Source organism: Perca fluviatilis, chromosome 3, assembly GCF_010015445.1.
Source record: "Perca fluviatilis chromosome 3, GENO_Pfluv_1.0, whole genome shotgun sequence".
Lineage (NCBI taxonomy): Eukaryota > Metazoa > Chordata > Actinopteri > Perciformes > Percidae > Perca > Perca fluviatilis.
Window position 1 is genome coordinate 33557095 of NC_053114.1, and position 27105 is coordinate 33584199.

The 27105-nt window shown below is 38.8% G+C and overlaps 1 protein-coding gene and 1 long non-coding RNA gene across 2 annotated transcripts; one reads left to right on the top strand and one right to left on the bottom strand.

The window, feature by feature from the left end:
* The first annotated feature begins 800 nt into the window (after positions 1 to 800).
* LOC120555821 lies at positions 801 to 25413 on the top strand. The gene is made up of 4 exons (XR_005638759.1): positions 801 to 927; positions 2455 to 2521; positions 17239 to 17359; positions 23162 to 25413. It is a non-coding gene; the product is annotated as an uncharacterized LOC120555821 (long non-coding RNA).
* serf2 (small EDRK-rich factor 2) lies at positions 9277 to 12281 on the bottom strand. Its single transcript, XM_039794933.1, has 3 exons — positions 12129 to 12281; positions 10757 to 10865; positions 9277 to 9810 (listed from the first exon to the last, which is right to left on the bottom strand). The coding sequence occupies exons 1-3, from the start codon at positions 12133 to 12135 to the stop codon at positions 9738 to 9740; spliced, it is 189 nt and encodes a 62-aa protein (XP_039650867.1). The 5' UTR covers positions 12136 to 12281; the 3' UTR covers positions 9277 to 9737.
* Positions 25414 to 27105: the final 1692 nt, after the last annotated feature.

A 27105-nucleotide genomic window follows, 5' to 3' on the forward strand; every position in this document is an offset into this window, starting at 1 on the left:
ATGATAATGTTCATTTTTTTAATTGTGTTTTAATTTGCAAAATAACTGCTAAGATGTGTAAGAAGACTGTACTAATTAGCTCAAAGGTAGTAACCTTTAATTTAAATTGAAGACCAATTAAATGTTTTAATTGTATTGTATTATTATTTACAATTGATGTACTTTAATTTAAATTTTAGATATTTTATTAATTTTACTACTCATAAACAAAATGATTTTAATACTAAGTTTAACCTGCCATGTTTGCAAATGTGTTGTTCAATAGAGAAAAAAAGAAAAAGAAATAAAGGTTATGGGAAATAAAGTTATGGGAAAACGCATCAAAATAGATTCATAACAAATTAAACAAGTTTTCTTACAACACAAGGTTTATTTCAACTGATTGTCATATTGGACTGGTACAACATGAATAAATAAATAATGACCATGTCTACAGAACAGGACATGTTTTACTGGTTGTAAAGCATAAAATAAAAAATAAAGAGAACAGGACACAACTTTTCTTTTGCTTTTCTGATTTGTTCCGTGTTGTTGTCTCTATCTATTTCTTCACTTACACTATCACTCTGTCGAAATATGCACACATGGTACGCTACACAGGGTTTGTCACGTAGTGGACCCATGCGCTGACGTGTACTAACATGTGCAAGTGGCACGGTAACTGGCCAATGAAACATGATCATTATAGCATTTCAAGCAGGCTCTAAATCAAACACAACTAAGCCACACAGCCAACGGATGGGACACAGCGCTCCACAAAATATTGCATACTTATTGACACTTTCAATATAATATTGCGCAACGTGATATCACGATAACGATATTGAGTCGATATATCATGCACCCCTACTCCCCGGCGTGAGATTAGCCTTGAGTCTTTGCCATAACCTGGCCAAAACCTTTGAGTAGGGAACCGCCATCGCGCATGTAAGTAGTCTATGTGACTTGTTATTATACGGTATTTTGAGCGAATTGTATCGAGCGAAGACCATTTGTATTGAGATATAAGAGATAACTTCAAGTCAGTGAGAGGTGGTATTTTATTTTCATGTCTTTTTGATTATTTTTATTATTGTTTATGTGGTTTAATCAGACAATGACAATCTCTGGGTAGGAGATGGAAGCAGAAAGTGTTGTTTAGCTTTATGACTCTATTTCCACACAGGCTAACCTGTGTGATGGATGGGTGTTTATTAAGGATGTGAGGATAGGCAGGACCTTAGTTCTCAAATATTCTTAAATATAGGGTCTCTTATTTGAATACAGCGTATAGACAATGAATAATGAATTCAGCATTTAGTTCACAATATATCTTTCATTAGATGTCTTTCCAGAGGTTAGTGTCACTTTTGGATTTGTTGACATGAACAAGTTTCAAAGAGCAGTCAGAAGTACTAATAAACACAGGTATGGATTTATACACTACTGCTTTGAGATTGGACCATTAATCAAAACCAAATCAAGCTGATCCCATCAAATATAAGTGGATAAACGTAAAAATGAAAGCAAATAAGCCATTATAATTTAAATGCGGTTTAATTGTCTTATAAGGATCAGTTCTGCTGTATAACGAAATGACAGATGCCCCCTACTTACATCCAGACATCTACTGACAGTCTGTCTACCCATTTTTAAATGTTCTCTGTGGTAGATTCCATTTTCCCATCCATCAGTTGTAACCTCTTTACCTTATTACCCTTGTATGCATATCTAATAACACTGTCAAGTTGAAGGCCTATATCAAGATCAGTTTCCATTTTCTTTTTGATGACCAATTTACAACTATCTACAAAGTTGACTCTTAGAAGCGACTCAAGACTAGGAAATTAAGAAAATTACAACACAAAGCATGTCCACTGAGCCCTCTGTCTCATCTTTATGTGCTTGCATCAGGACATGTAATTACAACGTACTGTATTTCACCATATGCACTAATGAGAAAGTGCATGTTCATGGACATGCTGAAATTTACCCCATAGTCAGTATTCTGTTTAGCCTCAGACCCAAAACCACTCTCTACATGGACAAAATGTTCTGCAGGAAACCCTGCTGAGACAGGACAGTGCACTGTGAATAAATCTCACCTTATTGATGTCCTAACACCCCTGCTGAGACAGAGATCAGCTGCCAGCAGAAATAATAGGCTCTTTCCTTCAAAGACTGCCCCGTTTTTTTTTTTTTTTGTGTGTGTGTGTGTGTGTGTGTGTGTGTGTGTGTGTGTGTGTGTGTGTGTGTGTGTGTGTGTGTTAAAGCTAGAGTGGATACCCAGAGCTGACTGTGACTGTGCAGAGGACTCTCATCCAACCTCTTTCCTCAGAATGACTCAGGGTTAAAAATAAACTAAAAGATTATCTTTTTTCTCTCACACTTTCAGCCCATGTCTGTCTGTCTTTCTGTACTTCTGAATCCAGCTACATCTTGACATATTCTCTCTCTTTTGATGCTCTCTGACAGATTTCATTTTCTTTCAACACCAGCCACTCATCTGCTGTCACCGACCATTTGATGAAGAGCAAAGATGGTAATTTGCTATTCATTATTAACAAATCACTGCGCTGTGAAAAGTGCCCTTTGTTTGTCTCAGCCTCGATAACAATTACAGTCAGGTTGCATTTCAGCTGTGATTGCATTGCATATTTCATGGCAATGCTTCGTTGATGGTGAAATTGAAAAGCAGATTTACTTTTCACAGTCAATGATAAGAGCTGGAAGATCTTTCAAATCATTCCAAACCCAACTTCCCAGGTCACACACCATCTCATCTCTCTTGGGTATTCACATGATAGTTAATATTGTTGAACTGATAATGATTTGATGATGATGAAGTCATCTGCCAATAACCCAAAACATCTCCTAATTAAAGAGAAACTTCATCCAGAAATAGAATGCACATGCTTTCCTATTGTCCTATTCAGTTTGATTCAGTGCTCCTTTTTATATTTCCCAAGTTAAAGGAATAGTTTAATATTTTGGGAAATATGCTTATTCACTTATTCTCACTTACTCTCATGTCTGTACGATAGATATGAAACTACAGCCAGCTTAGCTTTGCACAAAGATTGGAAACGAGGGGAAACAGCTAGGCTGGCTCTGTCCAAAGGTTAAAAAAAATCCACCTTTGAGCACCTCTAAAGTTCACCAATTAACATCATGTTATATCGAACGTAGTGTCAAAACATCATTGGCCATTTTACAGGGGGTTATGTGCCAGACTATTTCTTTGCAGTAACTCTCTGGAGTCACCAGGCATTCAGCAGAGGCCAATGAATAAGCTGGAAGATTTCCCATGATGTAAAACTATTCCTTTAATGTCTTTTGATTCTGAAGGACAGTTTTTTATTTTTTGCTCATAACTGTTGAAAATGAAATATATAAATGGAGCTCAAATTCAGCAGCTTTTGCTTCTCGTTTTGGAAGGTTACCAAATATTGCATGAACTCTAGGATTATAAACATTTTGTGTAAAATGTGTTTTGGGATTGTGCTTTCATATTTATTAATTTCCCACCATGTCTAAGCCAATCAGAGGCCACTTATTTAGATCCAAAGATCACGATCAATTACACTTTTCATGTGGACAAATACACATATGCATCATACATGTGAACATGCATAGATTTTCTATATGCATGCAAACATACACTCCTGCATGTGGGCATGCATGCAGAAATTTTTTGCATTTGCTTTCCAGGAGCTCAGCTGACTCTCTAGTTCATAAAAATACATAATGCAGTAAGTAAGAAGCAGTCGTGCGTGCAAGGGTTAAGAAGTGCAAAACCATTAAAAAAGAGTGAAGCAGGGCAGGGAAAGCACATTTTCTGCATTCCTCCACATACACAGTCTTGAAAGCATTTCATGATTGTTTTCCTATACTCTTCTGTTAATATAGAATTATATAGACATCATATATTGAAATTACAATTGTATAATTCAATATTTACAGATGTATCAGATTTCATTAGCGTTGGGTGAAGCTGAATCAAAATGCAGCCGCATGAGAGAATTACAGCAATCTAATCGTTTATGTATGTACCTCCTGCCACATCATTGTTTATGGTATAACTATGAAGAGACAGTTTCTGTGATAAGGCATTGTGTACACACTGTGGCTATCAGCCAGTTATATATTTTGTAACATCCATAATTCATTATGTAGTCATTGTCTAAGTGGTTGCAGAAGTGTCAGATTTATACTTTTTAGAAAACAAGCATTAAAACACTTTGCCCCCCCCCCCCCCCTCCCTGTGGCTATCATCAACCATATGATGAACATGATAGGTATTTCTTGCTTTATTAGATTTTTACCAGCCGCGACAATGACGCTGGTATTGTTTTCACCTAGTGTGTGTGAGTGTGTTTGTGTGTGAGTGTGTGTGTGTGTATACACATACCGTAGCGTGAACTACCGCAGAGGCGGTTTTGAATACTTTGCCAGGTGTTTATACTGTATGTCTGTATTTTTTTATGTTTATATGGCAACTGTGCAAAATGCAGTCACGCAACTTTACAGCTGTGTAGGTGAGATGAAAATGAAGGCTGAGTGTGGTCCGAGCAAGGGCGGACCACACTCATACGCCCCTGGCCCAATTTGTCGTTGCAGCTGTTGTGACCCCATCGCAAGATGGTCTCTAGTTAAAGTATAACTTTGATTAAGATGATGATAAAATGGGATGATGAAATGTGACAAAAGGTCCCAGACCCAGGACAATAGTGTCATTAGTATGTGTCTTGGCTAAAGGAGCCACAGTGATTCCCTGAAGAACTAAATCCTTATCACAGCAGCAGTCTGGAGGAGTTATAATCTGGGGAAATTGGGTTTTTGACACTCTCAGAGACTATTTGATCAGCCCAAGTGACAAAAGGTATTCTAGCAGTGGATATCCAGAGACTCACACATGAGCTCCTGAGTACAACCATAGCATTACACTGTTGGCTACTAACCTTGTAATTAAGGGGTAGGATGTCTGGACCAGATCTAGCATGATGTGAACTGGTGGATCTTGGAGAGAACAGTGAGATTATAAATAAAGTCTAAACTCAAGTTATTTTTTTCTGCCCTACAAAGCTCTGAGCCCTGTGTGTTTCACTCAGAGCTAGACTACATCAGAACAAGACCAAGCAGGAGCATTGAAAGCCTGCCAGTGGGACATCTAACCTGTGGATGTATACTGAACCCTCATACAAATGTAATGTTATCCAGCCTTTTTAAGTAGGGATGGGACTTGTCTAAACCAGTAACCATTAGCATTCATCATGTCCCATCAGTCCCAGAGCTTTTCTTTGACCCGTTTTAATTATCTTGTGTTCTTTTTCTTCAGATTTCACTTGAAGGTCATTTTGGATTAACATTGACAGCTTTTATTTGCACAGTACATAGCTGAAGCTGACTTGATTTCTGAAATGCAAATGTATAAATCGGATTTGACTTTACTTAGATTGAATGACTATAACCATCCTTGCTGTGGGTAATTCTAGGCCATATTTACAGTACATTGTTGTCATCTTCTTCCCAGTTTGTACTTTGACATGGGACTATTCAACATTGTAAATAGCATAGCAACAGCTCCGCTACAACAATGCATTTTTACACAGTGCTCCACTATCTCAACAAATTCAGCAGAGAAGGCATAAAGAGACGAAGCTTCTTGTATTTTAATTAGACAAGCTGACACCTGTCTTTTCTTTGCATTCTGCATCGCTCATCACCACTGAGCTCCTCTCTTGGTCTGTTTTAGGAAAATTTACGAGAACCCACAGTCAAGTCTGTTGGGCCTTATGCTTGAATTTAAGTAAGATCTACCCAAAGCTGTAAGCAGAGTATCATGGATGATAGCGGATAAGGTTGGAATTTTCTCGAATTTAAGCAACTTGCTGATTCTGCATTTGTTCCTCATCACTATTCAGCTCTTGAGCTACTTCCCCTGCTATCTGAGATGGAAAAAAGCTAAACTGGGGACTTAATTATACGCCCTGTAATCTGAGAACGGAGGATACAAAGTCACTGGATTTGAGTAAGTAGACACACAGTTTATTGACTATAAATAGGCTGAGCTGTAGCTTACTCTATACAATATCAGCTATATGCACTTTGTGCTTATGTTGGAGGATGACATTCATAATACAAATGTTCTGCAATAGCACAAAATGTGTTTGTGTTTGCTTCATTTCAGACGAATGAATAACATGACTCAAAAGCCTTTTTCAAAAGACCTTTAAGTCCTAAATTGACACATAACTCTCATACTGTATGTGCTCTTGTAACCGTCTTAAGCAAAGAGAGGACATAATACACCAAAACCAAAGCAGACAAGCACAATTCATCTGCTTTGCTATTCTGAAAAATCCAATGTTCACCAGTTAGAGTACAGTTACAAAATATCTTGGTGTGTGCTTCCACCTAGTGGTCAGACTGCCACTACAGTAGGCTATTATTCTGTCTGCGGACACACTTGGTTTAATTACAGTTAATTTGGCAGACTGCAGTGTTCTACCCAGACAGAACACAGATGTATTCTTTCCTTAACCACAAGTTGTGTGGGCAGGATATTGTGTTATTTATGGAAAATAGGACTTATAATAGCTATGTACTACTATCAACACGTAACCATTTAGGGAATTCTCTTGAATGTGACTATACACACTTGTTTGCCACGGTGGCAAACAAGTTCTTGAAGGCAGCAAAATTATCATAAATCAAGGAGCCAATGAAATTAAATAAGAAGCAGAACAACAACAGACTCAGTTTTTTGGCATGACATGGTTCTCACTAAGGCTGGATCCGAATATTCGTTCGATGGGTAGCTAGGTATTCGATTTTCAATGTTGGGATTCGAATATCCGTGTTTGTTTTACTTTCATGCAGGCTGAAATTCACTGTGGTGTTTTGTCGTCCGCTAGCCGCTGGCTAATTAATGCAGCACTATATGCAGGGTGCGAACTACGGGGGAGCTATGGGGAGCTCGGCTCCCCTTAAAGTGATGGTTCGGAGTAATTCACCCTCGGTTCTGCACCATGAAAACTTTCTGAAGCTTACATCGAGTTACATTGAGATAGTAGCGTTAGCAGCTTAAAGGTACGACTAGCATAGTAGTTATAGACTCTTAAAACGATGGATTGGAATGGTACACCAGAAGTTTATGTACATAACACTTGCCTGCTGGCTTCTTGTCTCTGCTGTTGTTGTTGCGCTGTAAGACGAGTGCCTTAGGGAACATCTACAAATTACAACACCGAAAAGAGATGCAACAAAAATATTTTTTAATTTAACTTATTTTTTAAAGTAAGTGCTGTAATATAACTAGCAGGAGACAAGTAATAATTGAGGTAAGTTTGGAGACATTACCTTATTTAATCATTAAATTAATACATATTTTTGTTGTATCTCTTTTCGGTGTAGTAATTTATAGACGGCCCTAAGCACTCGTCTAGCTGCAGGTAGCAGCAGCAACAGCGAGCTGAGGAGAGCAGGCATGTGTTCATAAACTTCTGGTGTACTTACAAACTTTTCAATCCATCGTTTTATGAGTGCATAACCTATATATACTAGTGTAGACCTTTGGTATCATTTCGGGCATTATTAGTGGGGTCATTTAAGAGATACAAACGTGGGTCCATTAGCCCCGCGCTAAGCTACTCAGCGGCTAACGCTACTCTACGCTAACTCGCCCAGTGTTAGACCCAGGTGAAAAAAGCTTCTGGGGGGGTGTTTGGCTCGAGGTCATGGTGCAAAGGACCCTAGGGTAAATTACCCCGAACCATCACTTTAATAAGACATGGGCTTCCCTGAAAACGTGATTTGTGAAATTTAGGGGGGTCTCTAAAAATATTAACCGTGTGTCATTTTAACTTGCAATTTCAGTTTTGTGTAATGTGATCATCTTGGATTATTATTTGTAAAACTGCAAAAATATAATTCATTGATGCATGACGGCGATTTAAACCTAATTCACTTCAATAAAGATAACTAGACCTACATGCTATTATTGCCATGATGAGCATCAAGGCGTGGCGGCACTGCGGAGCAAATTCAACTCATGTTTAGTAGGCTACATGTTAACTCAAATATTCGTAGAAAAAATATAAACGTTGGAGGCCATTAATCGGCGTGCAAAGTCCCCGAAATCCCCCGAAGGCCACTGTATAGTTCGAACACAGCGACTATGTGTCGTCTATCTGTTGTCCAAAGTTTTTAACACTACGAAGGTAAAAAAAATAAAAAATGAAACACAAGCACCGAACTGCCCAATAGTTTGTGTAACAGGTGACTATGTCCTGCAATAGCAAAGCAATCGCTTCGTCGCCTTTTATTTTCTCCCTTTTTATAAAAGCTCCCTTCAAGTGCTGTTGGAAACGTTGGTTTCCCCCGCCGCCACAGAAGCTTTGAATATTCGCTGTTGAAAAGCAACGAAGCATATCGAAGCTCAAAAAATTGTATTCGGTACAGCCCTAGTTCTCACTGTACCAGTTTTCTCTCAGGAGACTAGGCTTTGATAGGCTGGTTAACTTTGTGAGGTGTCTTGCTGCCACCCTGAACCGTACACTGGATGAATATCATCTTGTGTACAGTAACAGGATGTTTGTATGTCCACATAGTACTGTGCCCATAATAGCCTCCTGTATTTTTCTGGGAAGCAAACCTGATATATTGATGGAAGGAGGCCATGAGCAGGGAGCATACTGTACAGTACCTGCAGCACGGATACAACCACTGTTTATCCTGTAAACTCATCATGCTGATAGCATCCTATCACAAAAAGACACCAGTGACCATTTATATTAAATAATGATTCATGATTATATTATATTGATTTTCTTAAAGATAGCTCATAATAAAACAAAAAAAAAATGGTTGGTCTTCTTTGTCTTGTTAGATTATTCAGTAATACTAGCAGGTCCAGTATTTGTGAATTAATACTCTTAATATTTATCCAAGCTGTCTGTCCAGCAAGTGCTGTTTACAGATTGCACTTATGTGCCGAGGTTTAACTTGGTTTAAGGGACTGAGTACAATCATATTTTACCTTCCATCACAGGAATTACTCACCTTTTGTTAAAATCTATATTTATTTGCTATGCTATTTTGTTTAATTTTCATCTGAATGAAACTGAATCAAAGCATGAAGTCAAATTATCCAAATACACTGACAAATAGCTAGTAATAGTTTATTTACTGATGATGCCTCGTCATCTGCCATTACATGGTTTCTATAAATTGCCATCTTAATGTGATGCTATTAAAAAAATAATGCTACAAGATGTAACCAACATGATCAAAAAGTAAACGTTGGCCTTTTAATGCTTCCACAACAGAATTACAGATTGTGTGAATATTACAAAAACTGTCTTTAAACGCCAACATTCAGAATAACTGAAGCAAGCATGAACTAAAAAGATACACTTTATTTGAAACCAGCAGGGGACATTTTTGTACAAAAATACACAACTGTTACATGGGTGTTTTGTGTCAAGAATTGTTCATCTTTCTCCTGCTGCTTACACCAATGATGCTCCTTTGCATGCAGCACCAACGTGGGACAACCGTTTTCTTGCTCAGACATAATTTCACCAAGTAAAAATGACAAATCCAACAAGCAATGTCATTTGCCATAGGGAAGAATGTAGGATCCTAGATTCTTGAGGCTAGACAAAAATGACAGATCCATTCTCATAAATATCAGGAAGAATGCTGAACGTGGGATGTTATTGAAGCGGAGTTGAATTTGTCTTCGACTTCATTCTTTACTTGGACTTGGTGTCTTCTTTTCCCCCTTCATTCGCCTTTTTCTGCTTCTGTTGCATTATCTCGGCATCCCTTGGGGAGAGAGGGACATTTAAAGAGAAAATAGACTTTGTTAGGGCAGACTCTACTTTAACCCACCTGTGTAAAGCAGGCAACGGTGCACCTTTTATGTCCCCTTTTTAAAGCCCCCATGACATCACTATCATTTAACTGTAATGGTCTCTCTGGCTATATTAACTTGCATAGCTTTATTTTTCTAACCACAAAAGTACTAAAAAGGTTGATTTTTGCAGCACTGGGTATATCAAGAACTCCTAAAGAACCAGCCTATATCAACGAAATTTCATTTATAGATTGTTCAGCTGCCGCCGGAGGTTCTGCCGGATGTCCCTCACCTTCCGCTTTCTTTGTGTTGGCATTCTGAACTCCGGTCGATTTATGAGGACTATGGTTAACTGCTCCTCAGATCTCTGCAGGGTAAAGCCATACAGCTAGCTAGACTATCTGTCCAATCCGAGTTCTCTTTTGCACGACTAAAACAACTTTCGAACATACACGTTTCACCAAAACACGTTCTTTCTTGTGGCTATTTTGCAGCGGCACCGTTGCCCTGTCCGGTGCTTAGCGCTTCAAGACGATTGTGATTGGTTTTAAGAAATTCCAATACACCAGAACATGTTTTTCTCTTATCCGGAATGCTGTGTGGACTAGCCAGAACTTTCTCCACAGCACTGTGGAGGAAGGTCTGGCAATGCTAGACTACTACCATGCTGACAGAGTGGGAATTAACAGTCAGGGTAAACTATTGCTCCAGTAAGCAAAACTCAGCTTGTGATTTCAAGAATTTCTATAAGACAAAAAATGCACAACTGCATGATCAGCCAGGAGAGAAGTAGCCATCGAGCCCTTTTATCATTCAAGTCATGATAAAACACTTTGGTTATGGTGCTGCAATGATCCACTGCTCATGTGTTTGCGTGAATCCCAATTCTTTAATCTCATGCAGACCAATGCCTACCTCTGCTTCCGAGCAGCAGCAGAGAGCCCATCATCGCCCCTCTTCCCTTTACCGTGTTCATTGTTTTTTTTGGCATTCTTCGCGCGTGCAAGCTCGCGTTGGTTTCCTCCTGCATTTAAGACAAAAGAATACACTTTAATGAGCAACAAAGCAGGTAACGTTAGCTAAACCCTTAAGACTCCTCTATTAGGCTTCGTTCACACTAAATCAGACAGTCCAGCGATTCTCTGCAGGGTTGAGCGGTGGTTGGAGTGTCACCTAAATGGCCCATGTGTGTGATGTCCTATTGTGTTCTTTAACTCCCCAATGTAGCACACATTTAGACTTTATATTTCACAACTATCGTTTTCCGTCAGATCCTTTTTATAATCGGAAAGAGAGCCGTATCCTCATAGTTCTTCTGTCTTGTGGCAGCGATAGAGACAGAGATGTTTACCGTTTACTGTATGGAACTCTCACAACAAAACTGACTAACAAGTCTGATCGCCGATCACATGATTGGCCACCGCAAGGTGACGTCGAGTTGCGTTTCCCAAAAAGTTGAATCTCTTCGCCGCAGGCCGCTGCGTTCTTTTCGGCCCCCCCATCTCAGCAGCCTAAACGCACTAACCCTAACGTTACACTGACTGCCAGCTGCAGGCTTACTCAATACCACAAAAACATAACAAAAATCAAAGAGCATTAACAACTTAAAAGGCATTTTTTAGTGTCTACAAGTCATAATTGAAAATGACAGACGGCCCGTTGACATTGAGTACGACTGCATGATGGTACGGATAAAAAAAATGGAACATCAAAAAGCAGCCGACGTGGCAGAGGAGCAGCTTCATGCCAGAACAACAGGGCAGAAGCAGGACAGCGTATTCCATCGTACCAGTGAGGGAATTATAGATAAGCGACAAAGACAAAGCCACGTTTGAGGAAATACATAACATTCAATCTGCTGCAAGCCGCGTTGATACCCAAATATTGTGTTATGTCTCTACCAACTAGCTATTGCTTTACAGTAGGCCATAGCTCCGACTAACAGCTGGACAATAAACAACACATTGATCCTATCGATGTTGCTAACCGATCAACGCACATAATGTAACGTTAACACACGGCAACTTGACACGCTGTAGCATGTGCCAGTCTACTCAATTTAAACCTACAAATGCAGTACATTAAGTGGTGTGCGTTGGTTAGAAACCAAGATGACAATACTGGCATGATTTCCGTGAAATTACGTTACGTGCTTTTCAGCAAATAGACGGAGACCAGGTCGGGGGTGGCCAAGGCTAACGAGCGAATAAAAACAACGAGCACAGACTACATGCAATCCAATAAAGTACACGGATGCCTTACAGTCAAAATATATGTCGATACCCACTGGTCATTTTAGTAATCGCCGCTTCTTTCGCCCGAAATCCAAATAGTTCAGCTCAGCCAAAGGGCCGTCCGTCCCTTCTCGTCTCTCCAGTCGCTGTTTCTTCTGCTTTCGTTGTGCCTCTGAGGCTGCCAAATGCGCGAGACTTCCGTGCGAGAGAACCAGAACATTCCGTCTCTCTCCCAGATTGCACAGCGCGTGCGCTAGGCAATCGTCAATCTAAAATTACAAAACATAGAAATCAATTCACGATTGCAACACAATAACAAAGAGATTAGATAATTCAAATCCTTTACCGAAGTAGAGCAGGAATACCACATTCAGTGTAAACTTTTTTTAAATGGAAAGGCTTGCGTTTAAAAGATAGGCTACATAATATTACAATTCTTTATTTTTATTTTTAACCAAATAGTCTGGTATTTAGAATGAATATATCACATACTGTACATCCAAACTAAACCCTCTCAATACAACTTTTTTTCAAGCTGCGGGCCAATTTAAGAATTAACAGCTATTGGCTATTTTATTAATACAAAATATTATGCTATGGAATAAAATAATGACGGTAACTGCTGTGGAAGTTTTCTTAGTTTGTAGTGCATATGCTGTTTATTTGGTAGTGTTGTAATGCTCCAGCAATCACACAGAGAAGTTTTGTCAAACATTGTCATTAAGCCTACAGAGTCCAAGGCTTTGATTGAAGGACATGGAGTCTGGCACTGTCCTAGAGTGACTTTTCTTCTCCTCTTCCCCTCGGCCAACACCAGGATGGGAGACACAATGAACAGGTCTTTGTACACTTTGTATCCAGTGTAAAAATGTACTTCAAATTGCACTTTGTGTATCTAAGATGTCTATGGGAGTCTCTTCAGTTACTGACTACATTTGGCATGTTTTTAACTTACATTTATAATGCAGATTCAATAAGCTAAATTCATTAAAACATTAACTGCAATCACAACCACAGATATCTCCTTAGAATCTTACTACAAAAGAGCCAGCAGATGGCAGACTAAGCTGAAGTATATTTAAAGTGAAGGCACTCAGACAGAGGCTACTATTCATTTCAAAGTATATTTTTAGAGTTAGATGATGAAAGTATCAACAACTTAAATAGTTGTAAAATACTTATGTTCCAGTGTTGTGTATTACACCAGCTTGGAATCATAATCATTATTATTAATAATAGTAATAATAATTTGACAAGAACTGCTCTTTTTGTGGTTTGGAAGTTGAAACAATTAAATTATATATATATATATATACATATAATTGGACAATATAAGTTTGTATAACATTCTGATCTTATCACAACAGTATGATTCCACTGATAATATTGAATTACTGCCCTGGGTTAAAGTGCAAAATGGAATTTCCTCAATTGTTTCATTTCTGTTGTGCATTAAGAACCACATGAGCTAGCTAAATTCATTAAAACATTAACTGCAATCACAACCACAGATATCTCCTTAGAATCTTACTACAAAAGAGCCAGCAGATGGCAGACTAAGCTGAAGTATATTTAAAGTGAAGGCACTCAGACAGAGGCTACTATTCATTTCAAAAGTATATTTTTAGAGTTAGATGATGAAAGTATCAACAACTTAAATAGATTACATGTAAAATACTTATGTTCCAGTGTTGTGTATTACACCAGCTTGGAATCATAATCATTATTATTAATAATAGTAATAATAATTTGACAAGAACTGCTCTTTTGTGGTTTGGAAGTTGAAACAATTAAATTTTATATATATATATATATATATATATATATATATATATATATATATATATATATATATATATATATATATATATATATATATAATTGGACAACATAAGTTTGTATAACATTCTGATCGTATCACAACACTATGATTCCACTGATAATATTGAATTACTGCCCTGGGTTAAAGTGCAAAATGGAATTTCCTCAATTGTTTCATTTCTGTTGTGCATTAAGAACCACATGATGTTTTCCTTGCAGTTTTTGTAGGATGGTTTTATGGACTGTCTGGCAATTAAATAAGTGAGATGACTGAGTCATGTCTGCACAAAACTGAACCTCTACCCAGAAACTACAACTTTGAATTGAAAACAGCTTACTGTATGCCACTGAACCTGCATGTGCCTAAATGCACTATAGGTCATGCCGCAGTCAAACAACTGCATCAGGAGTATTTATCCGACATCTGTTTCTGATTGTCTGCAGCTATATTTAGTTTTTTAGAACATGACAAGTTTGAAAACAAGGTATTTTTCGAATAAATGATCAGAATCAGCAAACAAATGTCAAAGAAATGGTATGTTTTAAAGAAGAACTGGAATCGTTGGTTCACGGTTGTTGAGATGATACCAACCAGTTTGCATATTGCATCTGGAATAGAAATCTTAAAACGTGTTCATAGCGGTGGAAGTGAGCTGTAGGAGGAGAATGAAGACAGGGTTGGGTTTCTTGCTGAAAGACGAATACTGTATTTTAAGGACATAATTATTGTTTGAATACAATGAGCCATCAAACTACTGCTATGATTGTATAGCCATCAGTCTATTTGGGTAAAGAATAAGGTCTTCTTGGAATGTAAGTATATGCTGTAAGTTTGTTCTGGTCTGCAGCCCTCTGGGTATTATTTCTTGATGGATGTTTGGTGAAAAAACGTACTTTAACTTATAAACGTAGAGCCCAAACAGGTTGTCACACATCACTGACAGTAATACACTATAAACACTGTTGTCAGTGTACAGGAATGTTTAGTTCTCTGCTAACTTTTACTGTAGGCTACAAGTGCCGTTTATTTTGTTAAAAATTGACCTGACAAAGAGCAAGCAGTTCAAACTGCTGTAGAAGTAAGGAATGCAGTTGAATACTAGCAGCCACAGGGTATTTGTATGTGTTCATTTGAGAAGGATGTACATAATCATCATTGTACACAAGTACAACCCCACAAGTATTGGGAATATGAAATGTTTTTTAATATTTTGACCTGATGATGATGCTAGATGAAAAGGTAAGTGATCACCAACATTATTACACTTTATCCTGCAGGGATCATAAATGTCTGTACAAAATTGTGTGCCAATCCATCCAACCGTTGTTGAGATGATTTCAATGGTCACATGAAAACTTTGGCCTGCTGGTGGTGCTAGAAGAAACTTTAGGGGATCGCTAAAGTCGCTAGGATTCATCCTGGTTTTGGTTTGGTTTGGTTTATTTATGGATATAGAAAGACAACCAGGTCTGAAGATCTGAAGATCATGAATGTCTGTACCAAATTTCGTGGCAATCTAAAAGTTGTTGAGATATTTCAGTCTGCACCAAAGTGGTGGACTAACTGACCAAGACACAGCTAGCATGGCTAAAATGTTTATCTTCTAGTAGAATTATTCACATGATACATATCTAGGTTTTAAATATTTAACTTTTGCAAAAAATTATGACCCATCCAACAGCTATGTAGGATTTAAAAATTACATAATCTGACCATTGACATCTGTAGCTTAATCCCTTCCTGATTGCGCTGACTTGTCAGGACATTATGGATTTCCATTATCCATATACATTTTATATACTTACATACCAATATGCCAATCAGCTGTGTCTGTGTAAATAAACAGATGAAATATACATCATATTATTCCTTGTCTAGTTGCAGTCCCTCATAAGTGGGTGAGCTAAATCCTGACTTTGTTGTATTTTTTGGACATGAAGTTGAAGTCTTAAACCAGGTTTGAAATGTTTCCAGCACTGGACACAAAGAAAATATGTAGTTTTGTATCGTGGGACTGAGACTGAGACTGAGAGATCTAGACTGAGAAAGTGAGAACTTGTGAATCTAACAGAAAAAGTCAGCCAACCGGGGATCGAGTGGTACAGAGCAATGGCTTTTTCATGCCACTAGCGTGCTGGAGCATGAAGACTTTAACGGCATGTAGAACAGCATGTCGAGCACTGTGGTCAGTTTATTGGGCTGCTGGCGACACAGGACAGCCCAGGATGTCTGCCTCTGACTTGTTTTCCCCACAGCTGCTTTCAGTGACAGCATCCTGCTTATAGCAAACTATTTTTGTCTCCCAGTGCAATTATCACCACCTGGTAATTTTGACAATGTTGACTCTTTCTGCTTTTAAAAACCCTTTTAAATGTTAATGCTGTCCTTGTGTGACTGCTGCTGCTAAGTTGCCAGTCGTGTCTGCAATTTAATCAAATGGAGATGATGGGGAGGAAAAATCTTTGTTTTTCCATTCATTTCATACTAAATTTAACCGGGGGATTTTGTATTAACAGAGTCCTTGCACTCTCATTACCTCCAGCACTTTTCCATACTGACTACTTAGTTCCAGTCAGCCTTTCACATGATCACATTCAAGTAAGCTGTTCAGTTTGGGCCTACAACAAGTGTGTGCATGTTTGTCTATTAAGTATGTGTTGTGGGATAATTATGTTAAAGTCTTGAGTCAAAAGCAAGGGGTTTTGCCATTTTAGGAGTTGTTGTGTTTTATACTGCTTGATTTTATTTTTTTTATTCAGTCCAAACAGGTGACATGTGAAATCATGGAGTGGAGTGCATATGATGTGAGGAAAGGACAACCATAATTAATTTCTCGCCTAACATTTGATCTGTACCATCTTCATGCATTGGCTACACTGTTACTGTTACTACGCTGATCATGAAGTGGTGGAGGCACTGATGTGTGGCAGTATAAATTTAGTGTGACAAGCTGGACGTATGGTGCATTCCTCTCTGTCTCATTTCACCGCTGTCATCCATCACACTGCCAGAGTCCTGCCTGCTGTCATGAGTGATTGATGGGACTTGCTGGTCCCGTCTTTTGCATCGCCTTAATGTCCCTTGTGTCCTGATTGTTGGAGCTAATTTTGACATGCTCCCGTGAAATTATGTTGTCCATGCTGTTTTGCAAACTTATGTACATGTATTTTTCTTCTCTACTGAGATGCGCTATTTTCTGGCCATTGGAACTTGAAAACTGAAAGGTTCACCTAATACTGTAAATACATGTATAGGTTTTTTGATGCATTATTCAGTGCATTTTTCTAACAAAGATAATGTTTTAGTTTTCTAAATTATTATGTATTTCTTTTTTTTTTAAGGTTATTTTTTGGGGCATTTTAGGCCTTTATTTCACAGGACAGCTGAAGATGTGAAAGTGGAGAGAGAGGGGGACTGACATGCAACAAATGGCCTTTATACATGGGGTGCAAGCTGAACCAGGTGAGCTATCCAGGCACCCCAAAATTATAATAGTTTTACTTTGTTCTCAGAATTTTGATTTCTGTACACATTTTGTCTTTGAGCATTGATAATGTTACACATGAGCATTTCCTTTGCAATGTAGATGGTATTACTTTTACCTCAAAATATACTTTTTGTATTCTGTATTGCAAAATACTGTAGTTGAATTGAACATATTAGATAGAAAAATACCAAGCGTCTTCAGCCATGCTAGTGGCTCTGTAAGGCTGTACTAAAATTCTCACAATTACGATGCTGACATGCTGATGTTTAGGTCTACCATGTTTACCATCTTAGTTTAGCGTGTTAGCATGCTCACATTTAAAAAAATTTAGCTGAGGCTGATGGAAATGTCACTAGTATTGCAGGAATTGGTCCATAAACCAAAACATTGAACATAGTAAAATTGACCTGATGATGGCACCAAATAGAAAGTCAGGGATCAACAAAGTACAATTCATTCTGAGGGGGACACACATTTCTGTACCAGGTTTTATAGCAATCCATTTAGTAGTTGTTAATATATTTCAGTCTGGACCAAAGTGGTGGACTGACTAAAAAACATTGCCATTGCTAGAGCCACACAGCTAGCATGGCTAAAAGTAGCTGGCAGTGCTGATGGATATTCTTTCAACTTCCAAACCCGAAAAAAGTGCAGTTATTGTTTGGTTGTCGCTGTAAGTCTTTGATTAAACTAGTACAACTTAAAAGAGTTTGTATGATGCCTAGCCAAAGAACTGTCCAGGATTGTCAGTTTTTTAGAGTTGAACATTAAGAATAAACACAATGCTGTAGATCATTGTGTAGTTCAGAGTTGTCACATTGCAGGCAAAGGTCAGTTATTTGGCTAGCTTCTGTAGATACACACGTATATGACCTCATGACAAGACGAAATAAAAAAAAATAACGTACAACATATTCAGACTTTAGTCACTGCAAAGAAATTTTCAAACTTGCTCTTTCTTGAATCCACAACAAAAACTATTATAAATGCAGCTCATGGCTATCCCCCTCTATATTATGCAATGTAATGATTAATTTCACCTTTATCTTCCTCATCACTGAACATAAAGCTTTCAACAATATAAACAATGTTTACATTGTGGAAAAGCACAGTGGGTTAATGTGTTTCATTGTTGGGGGAAATAGGGCATGTTTGTGTGCATGTTGGCTTCTCTGACGAAATGAGGGAAATTCTTGACAAGATAGAGATATGCTGGTGTATGGGTGCACAGGCTGAACAAAAGGAGTTATTGATTGCATAGAATAATGTTTCATCAACATTTTGATTGTGTGATCTACTTTTTTAGGCTTTTAGACAACTCAAGACACAGTCCTTTCTAATTTTTTCTCTATATGGCTGAGACCGCTAACTGAAACCAACTTGACCAATAAAAGTCTGGTGAGTCAGAAACACAAAGAAGTTTTAGAGTCCACCTGTTTCTTGCACTGATTAAAAAGGGAGGTAGAGGAGGTTTTGTTCTTTTGAGCCAGACAAAATGACCTTCTCCCATTCTTCCGTAGTACTTTTATTCCCTCTCACCTTATTTAGAGACCATTTCAGTGGACCCATTGTTTCACTTTTATCTGAGGTCTAACGACCTTGCCAGGGGGGAAGTTGATCAAAAGTTATTCGGGGACAAAATAAAAGTGTGTCAAGGTAATTTCTCCTGGAGTGCGGATGTTGCACTGTGCTGTGGAAACAATGAGCACAAGCCAGCATAAATGGAGATTAGACTGGGTTGAATGTCACTGAAAGGACTATGGATGTAACTTATTGTAAGCACAGAGAGAATTTCAGGTGTGTGAGAACAAAGGAAATATGTGAAAAAGGCTGCAGGAAAAAGCCAAATAGTCTCATACATGAATTGAGCCCAAATGTTCATTACACTGATCTGTCAGCTTGATACTGTTTGGCCAAGCTGCAACACAAGAGTCATCAATATTATAAATGAAGATTCAGATGTTGGGATGTCACTGTGAGTGTTACCCTTTGACTCCACTCTGTGAATCAGAGCTGTCACAAACGCGATGCCTATGATTGGAGCTATGACACCAAGTGAACATTGTGAGATTAGCAGGAAAAGGATAACAAATTCAATTTGATCTGCTGATTCACAAATCGTTTTTCCTGACATGTAAACGTCAGATTTTTACGCAGCTACGTTGCAGTGTGCAGCTAAACCTGACAACCTGTCCTCTGATACAGCTTAATTTCATGTTCTTTCACATGGCGCGGAACAAAAGCCGTCATCCGAGGAGAAAATGATGGCTTCATTTTTCTAAATTTACACCAGACATGCACTCTGTCTTCTTCCGTGTTTGCATCCTGGTTTAAGTCACTTGTAACCTGCCTTTAACAGCAGCAGATGAAGGAGTGGGCTAAATCAACTGTAATCGCAAGAGGCTGTTTTTAGAAGTCCTCGACATTGCTGCTTTGATTCTGTGCAACATTTAAAGCATTTGACTAAAAAGAACAAAGCCTACAGACAAATCCATAATGCTGTTTTATAGATTTCCATTGCCCACATTGTCAAAATGGGCTTACGTCAAGACTGGCCTAATTGCAATAATATAATGAAATCATGACATTGTCCAGATGATGTGTTTTCGAATGGTTGCCAAGGAAACAGCCATTTCTCTGCTAATGCATGATGTCCAGAATATAGGGAAGACTAGATAACAGTGGTGTGCTGGATCATACCAAGGGCCTCTGACAAGGTTGTCTGATCCAACATCAAATTGATTTGGGAAATGGGATATTTGCTACAGTGAATACAAATTTAGACAAAAACATCCTTAACTCTCAAAATATTTTTATTTTATTTGTACAAACATATTCACTTATTATTTATTTATTTTGCTTAAAGCTATAATGCGCAACTATTTTATAATAATGAACGTCTGTTACATGCAAGTCATTGCCAAATCAGTTGCTACAAAGCTAATTAAGCCTATCAGCTCCACAAAACTCTCTGTATTTCTCAGTGGATGTCTACAAAATGGTGTAGTCCGACGACGTTCACGCGCAGAAGCTGGAGTGGTGCGTTTTACGTCACCGCCGAGAAAGTACAACAGCAGCGTTCCGGTTTGGAGACGAAGAGGACATACAAATTAAAAGATAACCTCTTCTAACATGTTTTTTTTTTAATCATCCTTTTTTTGTCTTCCTTGATTTGACAGTTAGCAACTGCGTGAAGGAGGGACACTATTGTTGTCATTACTTAGAATTCCTCATTGGGCCAACAGAAACACTATAGCTTTAAGATGTCTCTGTTGTTATCTCTGTCTCTTTGTCCTCCTGATGTGCATGAGCTCACCACTGTCTCCTGGCTGACTCATATTAGTTGGTTCCAGCGACAGACGATATGACTGACGGCTCCCCACTCTGCATGTAAAGGTCTAGAGAATTATTTCATAGCTGTGAAATCTAGAGGACGAGCAGTGACGGCTCACTGAAAATACTCTGTATGCATGAGATTCTACTGATTCCACTGAGCTCATCAGTGTGTCCCTCACAATACATTTTTATGGCCGACACAGTGTTGCAACACATACTAGAAGAATGTGATGTGACTGAATATAAACAGACATAACAAAACGTGCTGTTCTATGCACACGTTGCTACAAAAGTGCTGCAACCTGTGAGATGTGGTAGTACTGGGCAGCTCAAACTACGGTAGAAACAAAGAATCCTTGGGACAAATCATTATTGACTGGAATTCTTATGGATCTTCTATGGATGGAAATGGTGCTTGGTCAGTCCACTACTTTGGTTCAACTGAAATATCTCAACAACTGTTGGATAAATTATCAGTAAATCTTGTCCAGACATTCATGGTCCCCAGATGAAAAACCTTTTTTGATTGTGACGTTCCCCTGACTTTTCCTCTTTCACCATCATGAGGTTGACTTTCATGGTCTTGGATGAAATGGCTCAACAACTATTGGATGGATTGCTGTGACATTTGGTAAATTGGGTACAAAATTATGGTCAGGTTTATGGTCAAAGATCTAGAAAAAAATCACACTACATTTTTATCATCTTCCTGTTTACTTCTATAATAATTTATTACATTTATATAGCGCTTTATCATAGACACTCAAAGCACTTTGGGGGGGGGGACTACTCTCTACTACAGCCAATGTGTAAGCACCCACCTGGGCAGCCTTACGACGCCAGACACTCACCCCACATCAGCTCAGTAGAGAGAGAGGGGAACATGTTTTAAATGGTGGAGGAAACCGCACCACCCGGAAAAAAAAACACGCAGACAAGGGGAGAACATGCAAACTCCACACAGAAAGGCCCGGGACGACCAGAGTTCGAACCCGGTACCTTCTTGCTGTGAGGCCACAGGGCTAACCATCGGGCCACCGTGTTAAAATTGAAAGGGGCTGTACATAAAAGTGGACTGGGATTGCCTTCATACGGCTCTCACAGACTGTTCCCCAACTCGGCATCTGATACTGATGCACAAGGCCCTCACATGCACTAAGATGTACATGCGGCCGGAACCGGCTATCAAAATAAAAACAGAGGAGCTCAGATTACAACACACTTAACAGAGAGAGAAGTTTCAAACCTGAATACTTTTTTACCTCCACAAATCTGGTGTGGAAGTTAAAGAAATTGTTGGATGCAATTTGATAGACGTTATGATTTATCAAGAAGTAACAATCTTGTATTTATACAAAGTATTCTTTTTTAGTCCAGGTTTTTCTTCCCTGTATGTATTACAACATGTGATTAATGTAAAGGAAATCATTCAGACAATAAAAGGAGAGTTTCTATTGTTCCTCTATGCGCAAAATATAAATAAAAATGTTCAGCGTGAACTTACCAGTGTTCCCAAAAGAGCGAGACTAAAAGTAGCATCCCATATGTGGGAGTCTCCTCCATGGCAACTTGCCTTTACCAGGCCTCAATTAGCTGGGTGGCAGGACACATGGGAACCCGTACCCATCCTGAGAGAGGGCTCCTGAGACCACAGCAGAGAGAAATGAGTACAGCAGACTGGTTCTGTACAGTGAAGCCCATTATTGTTGGTCCGAGGAGTAACAAATATACACAGTGCTTTTTCCCTGAGAGGACACGTGGAGACAAATATTATGAGCTGTAGCTTGCACCTTTAGTCATGCTCCTGCTCCCAGGGCTCTTCAGCTATAAAAGTGTGTGTAATGTTGCCTGTGAACTATAATCTTCAAACTGCAAACACAACACTGCCATATTATCACCTTTGAGTTGATATGGTAAACTCATTTATTTTGAGTCACATTTGTATCCACCTTATGGATGAAATATGCATGCACATTAATCTATTACAGTAAAATTGTTTCAAGACGTTTCTTTTTAAGATGGAAATCCTGACGTTAGCTGAACTGATGCCAATGTGAAATTGCAACTCCAATGCAAAACAAGTTGCCCTTATCTGCTTCTGCTCATTTGTGTCCCAGACTGACTGGAAGAAGAGGTTGTCCCTGGGCAGGATTATGTGTGCTCCATCCAGGTTTACAAATCCATCAAACCCCTTTAGCTGACAGTCACCTGCGGTCATAATGAAGTTGTGCTGCATGATGTCCTTTGTGCTTTCTGGGAAATTAGCTAGTTCATCAGCAGCAGGACTAGGACTTTCACATGCACACTCGACTTGTTTCGGACATTGTTCAAGATGCAGTGGTAATAATCCACAACCAAAATTACCTAAGAAGAGGCTGAAATTTCCCTTTTCATCCTCTGTCTAGTTATTATTACTCTCCCTCTCTCTCACTCCTTTACAGAAGTGTCATGCAGCTGTGGTAATACGAAGGCACCTGCCCTGAATAAGATGACGTCTGTGGCCTCAGTGAGTCATCCAGACCCTAAAGAGCTTTGTGAAAACTAAAGTGGGCTGAATGACTGTAGCCTTCTCCCCAACCCCCACCCCCCACCCCACAAAGCTCGGGATGAGGCAGCTCCAATCATCCAGCTGAACAACATTCACAGAATGAGTTGTATTAAACTGCAGGACAAGACACTGCAACTCTTTTGTATGATTCTAGTGCTTTGACTTTCAAGTGTGATTACCTGGACGTAATATATAATACAGCTCTTGACAAGGCGATGACTTTAATCAAGCTTCAAAGGGAATAGAATCATGTGACAGACACACACACACACACACACACACACACTGATCCTATTTTTTTCTTGTTCTTAAAAACACAGACATGCGTGAGTCAGCCAGAAGGCTTTGCTCAGAAGTTTTACATATTGACAGCGTGCTTACACGCTAAACTAAGATGGGGACCATGGAATACATTACCTACTAACACTACTACTACTACATCTGCATGTTAGCATTGTCATTGTGAAGTTATTAGCATGCTAAACGTTAGCATTTAGAGTACAGCCTCACAGAGCTGTTAGAGCTCCCAATCACAAGGCATGTGCAAAGTAGACTCAGTTGTGGCTCGGTCCTTTCCTGATCCAAGATTGAACCAGTTTATTATTCATTTGAGACAATAAAATCCCTAAAATGATATTGCAGAATCCAGATGCATTCAAAAGTTACAGCCTACATCCTATTTGGATTTTAAAGGCATTCAATTCATCAGTGTGTAAAAGTCTGGTCACTACATTACCCTGCTCTGTCAAAACATGGTTTCAAAGACACAGACCCTTCCTTGATATAAATGCTTCAGTAGTCTGGTGTCTGACTTTTATTGGATCGCTCTGTCACTGTGCCACTGTGGTTATGGGAAATCGTCTCCTGCTCACAATTACCCAATCATGTTACAGTGGCAGGCGCCATTCATTGTTGCCTATTGTGTGTAGTGGCAGAGAGCTGGTTATGCCAGACCAGAATGATATTTTAATCAGAAATTGTGCCAATTATGCCAATTATGCTGTAAAGACAGAGACATCAACGGTCTCGCCACTTCTGAGATTTTGCTGTAAGCAAAGTGTGGTTGGTATTCACTGCTGGAGCATTTGCACAAAACCGGTAGCAGGGAAGCTACCAAAACAGGGAATCAAACAGAAACAGAGGATATGGATGGGTAGACGTTGCGAATCTTAATATCTGTTTCATGACCATTGTTCAAACCCAAACAATTAATAACACCTTGATGCCAACAACTCTCTGAACACTTAAAAGTGTTGACTAGGTGGAGGAACCAAAGCTCTGCGGAACGCTGATGTTGTGAGGATGTTTTCCTACACAGAGCAGCTCTTGTTTGACTGCTGTCTCTTTTCATGCGTGAAATGATCAGTCACACCTGTACAGTCACAGTAAAAGTGGTGGCTGTAAAGGTCCTCTGATCTCAATAAAAACACCAAACACCTGGGTCTGCTTGGCAACGAGTGTATGCATGTGTGCGAGTGATAGCACATACACAGAGGAGCACGCACACACACATTCAGAGGGAATGAAAAGCTGAATCTAAAGTCTGATTGTGTTTCTTGGTGGGAAGGTTTGCACCCACCTTCACTTTGAAGACAGTGAAAACAAATGTGCAAATCTCAGCTGTGAACATAATCCATAGACTTTGCTAAGTAAACCTGCAGCCTTTGTCCTTAGACCCAAGTTGAAGAAAACATGATATGAATTTATGTTATGCTTAACGGAGCAAAAGATAAGCTCTCATCACATTCCTTAAAGGAGTAGTTTGACATTTTGGGAATTAGGCTTATTCTCTTTCCTGCCCAGAGTTAACTGAGAGGATCGATACCACTTCCTGTAGCCTAGGCTATGGTAAATATAAAGCTGGAGCAAGGTGCTAGTTAGCTTAGCTTAGCATAGAGACAGCAAATGGGAAAATTGTTGTTTTCACACTTCGGTTCTTGTACGTTTTAGAGCTAGGCTAGCTATTTCCCTGTCCCCAGTCTTTATGCTAAGCTAAGCTAACCGGCTGCTCACTCCAGCTTTATGTTTACCACGTGTATCAGTTTTCTCATACATAACTCTTGGAAAGAAAGCGAATATTAAACAAGTATTTGAATGTCAGACTATGCAAGACAAGGAATATTGATTGACTTAATTTTTTCCCTGTGTTTGTTCTTTGGTCTTTACAGATCGCACAGGAAAACACCCTGAACAGCTTTTAGTGAGACATGGAGAAGTATTTGGGCTAGTCTACTGCCAACATGCCTCGCAAGTAACACACAGCTTTGAAATTCCTCCACCTCTGAAACACAGATGCCTTGAGTGTGGCTTTGCAACAATGTTAGGTTTCTTAACAGATTTTTGCTCTGAAGCTTTACTCATACAAATTTGCATCTAGGACAGTCATCAGTCAACTTTTATTTGACCTGTTCAGCGAAAATTCAAAAAGAAACATTTATAGTTTTTTTTGTTTTAAATCTTAAAACCAACATTTCACTTTGGGTTTCACCTATTAGGGCACATTCCTGTGCATGGGCTCATGAAAAGTCAACCAACAGTGTAAGTTAGTCTCATGACTCGTAGATACTGATCAATTCATGAAAACGTGAAAAACTACTTTAAGATGTGATGTACATACTGTAGAAATACAACAAAACAAATTGATGACACTGTTTAACTAAGTACTCAGTGGTACAGTTAAGGCATATTATTTACATACTGAACTCCCCATTTAATTTCAATTGCAGCTGATAAATGGAATGCTAGGTTTTTTGTTTTTGCTAATATTTTAACTATATCTTCATTCTTAGAATTAAAGCTCACCTTAAAGCATTGGACAAGACCTGTGACATAATGGTTCCCTTTTGTGATGTTGAAAAATCATTTTAGTGCACATAAATTTAAAACAGAAGTATCTGACAGTATCTTTATAAAATACTGAATGAAACGTGGCGTGTTAAATACGCCATATGCAAATCTTTTGAAGTATCAGTATGTATACACAATGATATAATCTATAATTCAGAGATCGTGCTGATTGCAAACATCACATGTGCTGCTGGGAGACATCAATTACCTGTAACTGATCTCTATTACAGCTCAGCCAGCATCAAGTTCTCACAGTGTGTCCTTTTTAACAAACGAGAACAAGCCAAAGTGTCGAAACTGCAGTCTGATTTAATGACAGAACATGCTCACTTTTTGCTGCCTCTTCATGTCAATGTTTAGGAGGTCATTACTGTAAATAAATAAATAAATACTAATGATGCAGCTTCAAAAAAAGAAAAAGAAAAAATTCAGCCTGTGAAAGTTTGACACTAGGCAAAGTGTTTGAGTTAGTGTCACACAATAGGCGTTGGTGGGACTAACCCGATACCTTTCCCAAATTCATAAGCACTTTCTCATTCTGCCAGCTGTAATAACAATGTTTGTGTGTGTGTGTGTGTGTGTGTGTACACACACACTGCTATAAATGTGCACACTACACACTCTCTAAGCCTCAGCCTTTGAGTCATTAGCACAGTCTTTGGGAAAAATGTAACTGGGTTTTCACAGTGAAATGTGCAGTGCTTTGTATGTGTATCATTGGATGCAAAAAGTGTGTGTCTGTGTGTGTGTGTGTGTGTGTGTGTGTGTGTGTGTGTGTGTGTGTGTGTGTGTGTGTGTGTGTGTGTGTGTGTGTGTGTGTGTGGTTGTATGTGTGTAAAAATTTTACTTTCTCTCAATGGAACAAACTAATAGTAAATCAATAGACAAAAAGACTTTAAAGCTTTTTTAACTAATACACTATTCTTATATGCATTTGGTGGAGAGTGATGGGAACAGCACATTTACTTTGCACTCTCCACAAACTAGTAT

Excerpts from the sequence above, each read along its gene's own strand:
- serf2 (XM_039794933.1), bottom strand. Across the intron at positions 9,811-10,756 it reads GCTGCTGCTCGGAAGCAGAG|GGATGCCGAGATAATGCAAC; the intron begins GTAGGCATTGGT and ends TCTCTCCCCAAG.